Consider the following 6,669-nt stretch of genomic DNA (forward strand, 5'->3'; position numbering starts at 1 on the left):
CAGATCCATGAAAAGGAGTTAACCAGCAAAATACTACCAAATCTGCCAAATGATTCATGTATTATGCACCTGACTCTGGAAGGAACTTGCTGCAGAAGACAAGAAGAAATGGAAATAGAAATGAACCATCCAAATTTTGAGCTAAAGCTGTCAATGACGTGCTCTTTACTGGGACATGTACAATACAATACGTCTGTGTGAGCTTAAGTATCTTTCACAAAGTGATTTTTTTACATTTTTTCCTTGCCTTCATATTGGGTATGTCTAGGTTTTAAAATGATCCTCAGTACTCACCATGGATCTATAACTGTGAAATATAACTGTCTGCTCAATCTCACCATGCATGCTAACCTCATTGAATCCCAGCCAATGTTGTTGTCTTTTATATTTTTACTTGCCCATATCACAAAATTCTGTAGAACTAATTTTATCCTAGGGGCATTCTGAACAGCCAGACTATCGTCTTCAAAACTGAATCATAGAAAAGGAAATTGTTGTTACCTTGGAGACTAAAATAAATGACATTGAAGAACCACGCAAATGCTGTCTGAATAATAATCTAAGTTAAATTATTTGTAGCATTAACTGCAATTCTGGGAAGAAAGAGACTAAACACTGGCTTTTGATTTGAACTGCCCATGACGAATGTAGTGCCCAGTGTTGTATAATTACTTACAGAGATATTTTTACAGCACAGGATAGAAATGAATCAGACCTTTCCCTACCACCACAAAACCATTTTTAAAAGAGTGAGTTGGCGGGGACGGAGGTGTAGGATTTAAAAGATAAATTTCCTGCTTACTATTTAAGAATTGTGTGAGTTGATCAATTTAACTAGAAAGTCACATTGCAGAGTTGGCCCCAAATTCCTCAACAAAGACCTGCTGAAACACCTCATTCTACCCCACATTGTTGTTAATAACTAACATGCAAACAGTATACATAACGTATAGAGATCTAGGAACTTCAAAAGTCTATATGTTTTATGACATAAGCTACTGTTCATTGATTTGTATGTGGCTTTATTTTTTCCCTTCCACATACAGTATCATCTTAGACTATTGCTTCTTTTTCCTCTGAGTGTGGGATTGGAACCTTCTTCTCCAGTACAACACAGCATAGAGCTCATCAGTCTGCTATTTCACCTACTCGAAGAGTATGTATTATTTTGCTGGTACTGTGTTTAAATGATATAAAATAAATGCATATACTTTATAAGGCTTTTTGACTTGTCTCCACCAATAACCATTGTTTTAAAAAATAGAAACATAGCCATCTGTTTTCCTCCCACCTAAACGCTGTAGTGTGGAAGATGATCTCTAAAGATGAAGGAACCTAACAGCATGCAAGCTTACTTTGAAGCATAATAATCTTTTGCTTAAAGAAATGGCTTCCGCTGATAACAAATGACAGCAAATCAAGGCAGCTGATGGCAGTGACACTCAAACAGATTTCATTGTAATTTTGTAATTGGCGATCTTCATTCATATGTTCTATGTAATAGACCCTAAAAATGTGATATGGAAGGAAACAAATGATTATCAGAGATATGAACATCAAGCTTTTGATCTGAGCCCAGAATTCTTGATGTGACCAGACAGAGCCTGGAAGCTTTTTCACCACTCTTAGAATAATGAAGACTTGTAAGCCTAAAAGGACACATGTGATGGCAGCTACAACAGTGATGAGGCTGTAGTTCAGGGCTTTCACACTCTTCCTCTTTAGCTCTTCTTGGAAATTAAAACATTTGCCATTTTCATAATTCCCAGAGCTCCCGTATTGAACAATGAACGAGGGTAGGACAACCACAAGGGCCGCTATCCACACTGCAGCACTAGCAGCCACCGCATGCAGCTTCCTGTAGAACTCCACCTTATCCTTCCATTGAAAGAAAATGAGCCACCGGATAATGAGCGTGATCATGTAGAACAGAAAAGTGAGGTACATATGGATGTGTATCATAGAACTCACTGCTTTGCAAAAGGGCATCCCAAAAATCCACTTCTGACTGATATAGTAATAAACACGAAACGGCATTGTCAGGAGAAGCAGACTGTGAATGACCACAAGGTTTACAATCGCTGTGATGGTCACTGACAGAGTGTTCATTTTAACCAGCAAAAATGACATTGTGACGGCTCCAATCGTACCGCCAATGAATGCTGTCGTATATATTGTAATCAATATGTATTGTGGAACGTCAAGATGAGTGGCATTGAGTGGAGATGTATCCACAGGTGTGGTCTGTGAGATTGTAGTCTCTCCAGGCATGGTCCTGAATAGCTCTCTTCTGGACTCTGAAAAAGAAGACATCAATGTCATTAAAGATTACAGTGAGATTTAGAACTGAGTGCTACTGTCTGAAAAGCAGGCTGAGCCTTCAGCCCAGTTTTGGCTCCAGGGTATGCAAGTCTACAGAGCCTGCATCCTCAGCACCCTCCTTTATGGCAGCGAGACTTGGACCCTGTATGCCCGCCAGGAAAAGAGGCTGAACGTCTTCCACTTGCGCTGCCTCAGGCGCATCCTTGGAATATCATGGAAGGACAGAGTGACCAACACTGCCGTCCTTGAGCAAGCTGGAATCCCAACCATGCACACCCTCCTCAGGCAGCGTCAACTCCGCTGGCTTGGCCACGTCCACAGGATGAATGATGGAAGGATTCCAAAAGACATCCTGTATGGTGAGCTAGCCTCTGGCAAAAGACCTCCCGGATGCCCCCAGTTGCGCTACAAAGATGTCTGCAAGAGAGACTTCAGAGAGGTAGACATCGAGCTGGACAACTGGGAAGAACTAGCAGATGACCACAGCAGATGGAGGCGGGGATTACACAAGGGCCTTCAGAAGGGCGAGATGAATATCAGACAGCTAGCAGAGAAGAAGCGAGTGCACAGAAAGCACAATAAGGACTTGCCAGACACCCACTACATCTGCAAGAGATGCAGCAAGGACTGTCACTCTCGTGTGGGTCTTCATAGTCACAATAGACGCTGTAAATGAAGTCCTCAATTGAAACTTTAAAGGGCGCGATCCATAGTCTATGCAGACTGAAGGATGCCTACTACTACTATATAGTATCCTAGAAATTCTTGGATTACTTCATTTCTCATATCTCAGCTACTGCAAATGAGTTTCCCACCAAATGGGCTATTAGGATTTTCAGCTCAGCGTTCCTGCTCATTAGGAAGGGATGGCTTCAAAAGCTGAGCTTAAAGATGTTAAAAAACAAGGATAGGTTAGAGAAAGAGCTGATCATGTTGTGAAAATTTTGTCAGCCATGCGCTTAAAAACACTTATTAATTAATAGCTTGAAACAAAGGTAAGGAAGAAAAAATCTGCTGCTTGGCCAAATTATTTGAGTACTATCTTTAGGTATGACAGAGAAATAGCTGTGTTAGTCTGCATTCTATGAAAACAAAAAAGCAGCCATGTAGCACTTTAAAGACTAACAAAATAATTTATTAGGTGATGACCTTTTGTGGGGCAGACCCACTTCTTCAGATCATAGCCATACAGACTCAATATATAAAGCAGAGAGGTCCTAATTGGATAACAATTTTTGGACCTCTGTGATTTATATATTGAGTCTGTTCTGATATGGCTGTAGATCTGAAGAAGTGGGTCTGTCCCATGAAAGCTCATCACCTAATAAATTATTGTGTTAGTCTTTAAAATGCTACCTGACTGCTTTTTTTATCCTTAGTTATGAGCACTTTGTGTTAACAGCTCAGATCTTTACAGGATCTACTTGGTGATCATAAAGATACAACTTGTTTTTAGAGTCCTATTCAGTCATTTAGAGTTGAGTATTTTTTAATTTATTTATGGCATAAATATTCTATCCTGCAGGCCATGGGAAGAGATGCTGGAGGGCAGAGGAAGCCCCTGGAATCTCACCCCACCCCTAGACAGCCTGTAGGCCACGAGAGGCAGCTGAAGGGGGGCAGCCGACCACAGAGGAGAAACTGGGGTGGGGGCAGCTGAAGAAGTGGCAGTTCTCTGCAGCCTGGCCCCACTCAGCCAGTCTGCCAACCCGGGCGTGGGGGAAGGGGAGACCTGAAGCTTGGTCCTACAGGACACAGGAGGGAGCTGGAGTGGAGATAGCGCTGGGATCCAGCCCCCACAGACAGCCTACACGCCACAGGAGGGAGTGCTGGAGGCTGGAGGAAGCCCTGGGAACTTGTCCCTACCTGGGCAGCCTCGAGGCTGGGAGGAGGCTCTTGAGCAGGGGGTTACAGTTGGAGTGTGGGCAGCCCCCAAAGCCTGGCCCCTCAAACAGCCTGAAGACCATGGCGGGCAGCTCCTTGGAGCCTGCCCCCCCTCAGACAGCGTGCACACTGCAGGAGGCTGCTGGAGGGGGGTAGTTCCTGGAGCCTGGCTTCCCCAACAGCCTGTAGGCTACAGTGGGCACTGGAGTTGTGGCCATCCCCCAGAGCCTGGCCAGCCCCTGGAGCATCCCACCAAACTGGGGCCCAGTGGAGGCTGAGGGGGATAGCCCTCAAAGCACTACCCCCACCAAACCAGTGCAGGGCTGGGGTAGGCAGCTGGAGGCCCAGGTCAGCCCACAGAGTGCTGTCTGACCCCAACAGGCTGCAGGACAGTGTGGCCATTACACCAAGCAAAGGTCCCCTGGAGAAGCTGCAAGCTTGCAGGGCAACAGCAGGCTGGGGGCTGTCCCCAGAGCACGGCCCCACACCCAAAAGGCTGCAGGACGGTGTGGCCACAAACCTGAGCAAAGGCTCCGTAGAGGAGCTGTAGGACTGGTGGTCAGCAGCAGGACGGGGGCTGGCCCCAGAGTGCTGCTCCCTCCCAACAAGCACACAGCCCTAGATCCTTCCTTCCTAGGAGGAGCTGTTGAACAGGAAGCACAGCCCTGGGCCCCTCAGGAGGAGCCGCTGGCTGGGGAGAGCTGCCCTGACCCACTGGCAGGAGAGTGTCACCATCACCAGCAGGGGTGGTTCCAGGAATCCTCCCCCCCGACTCCTGAAACATTTAATCTAAATAATATTTCTTCCCAGGTGTAAAAGGCAGGGTAGGTATCATGCTGGTGCTCCAAAAGCCTGGTATTTACCAAATACCATATGTTGTATTTTCACATCAGGACAAATTCAGAAGTACTTACGCACCCTTGAAAGGACCAAAAGCAAAGTGAAAATTGTCATTCTGCTGTATGGATGGGGACATCTTTGCAGTCCTGTGTAGCGTAACCATATTTCCCTATCCTGGCTACAGAACACCTGGTAAAATTGGTCATATTCAAGTACGTTCAGCGTCGATCAGGCAGAACGAGGCAGTACAAACATTCAAATGAACGTTACGTTGACAGACCATTACAAAGAAGTACTGTATAGTTGAGTTCTTTTTATTTACCTTCTTATCGTTAAGGCTGTGGGGTTCACGCAGGGAAAGGTGACACATGGACATTCCCAGACCTCTGTCTGACATGAGGGGGCGGGGGCTGATCAACTGATTTGATCCTCCCTGCTTAGTGCTCTTTGTCCTCCATGCCTGACTGGACCCACAGTACTGACCTGCCTCTCCTTTCCTGGTACTTGGTATCATGTCTTCCTAAGGCAACACATGGGAGGCCATTGACATAACCCATCCACCTCCTGTCCCACTTGTACAGCACTGGCAGGAATGGGTTAAGCCCTAAGGATGCATTGTGCGCAGGGAACCTGATGGCAGGGGCTTCAGTGACTCCAGCCAGGAGGGCAGTTATGGGATAAACTAGTCCCATGTTCTTTGGAAGCAGGACCTAGGGCAGGGAGGGATGGGATGAAGAGAGTCCTAAGCCCCTGCCCTGGGGCTGATTGTGGAGCCTGCAGGGTTGGGTCATGAATAGGCTGAAAACTGCTTCTCCCACACACACACTTCAGAGCTTACTTGAGGGGTGGAGAGGCTTCCCAGAGCTAGTGCTGTGCAAGCCATTGGCACATGCACGGTTCTTCCTCGCCAGCACCCCATAGCTACGTCTACACGTGCACCCAACATCGAAATAGTCTATTTCGATGAATAACGTCTACACGTCCTCCAGGGCCGGCAACGTCGATGTTCAACTTCGACGTTGCTCAGCCCGACATCGAAATAGGCACAGCGAGGGAACGTCTACACGTCAAAGTAGCACACATCGAAATAGGGATGCCAGGCACAGCTGCACACAGGGTCAACGGGCGGGCTAGCGCTTCCGGGGCAACAGCTAGCCGCTCCCTTAAAGGGCCCCTCCCACATACACTCAGCCTGCACAGCACGCGGTCTGACGAGCCATGTAGGCACACAGACCCCAAGCGCCGCAGTCATGGACCCCCAGCAGCAGCAGCAGCAGCAGCAGCAGCTAGAGGTCCACCCAGCCCTCCCGGCAGGGGCAGGGCTTGCCCTGGCTCATGTCATGTTGGGGGCAGCTGAGCACCTTCTTGCCCCAGGGGAGGAGATGCCCCCAGGGCAGCAGGGCTCAGCCCCTACCCCTGCAGCACCCCGCCCCACCCCCCGCCTCACACGCCAGCGGCTGTGGAGCTACCCCACCAGCACTGACTGGTGGGAGCGGCTGGTGCTTGGGGAGCGGGACGACGACCAGTGGCTCAGGAACTTCAGGATGACCCGCCAGACATTCCTGGAGCTGTGCCAGTGGCTCACCCCCGCACTCAGGCACCTGGACACTGCCATGCGGCGTG

General features: G+C 47.9%; 1 protein-coding gene across 1 annotated transcript; it reads right to left on the reverse strand.

The window, feature by feature from the left end:
• Positions 1 to 1,335: 1,335 nt before the first annotated feature.
• LOC142008306 (putative G-protein coupled receptor 141) lies at positions 1,336 to 2,271 on the reverse strand. The gene has a single exon (XM_074985487.1). It carries the CDS (start codon positions 2,269 to 2,271, stop codon positions 1,336 to 1,338), a length of 936 nt encoding a protein of 311 aa, XP_074841588.1.
• Positions 2,272 to 6,669: the final 4,398 nt, after the last annotated feature.

This window comes from Carettochelys insculpta, chromosome 2 (assembly GCF_033958435.1).
Source record: "Carettochelys insculpta isolate YL-2023 chromosome 2, ASM3395843v1, whole genome shotgun sequence".
Classification (NCBI taxonomy): domain Eukaryota; kingdom Metazoa; phylum Chordata; order Testudines; family Carettochelyidae; genus Carettochelys; species Carettochelys insculpta.

Bases quoted from the DNA above. Each gene is read 5' to 3' on its own strand.
- LOC142008306 (XM_074985487.1), bottom strand. From the start codon at position 2,271: ATGCCTGGAGAGACTACAATCTCACAGACCACACCTGTGGATACATCT.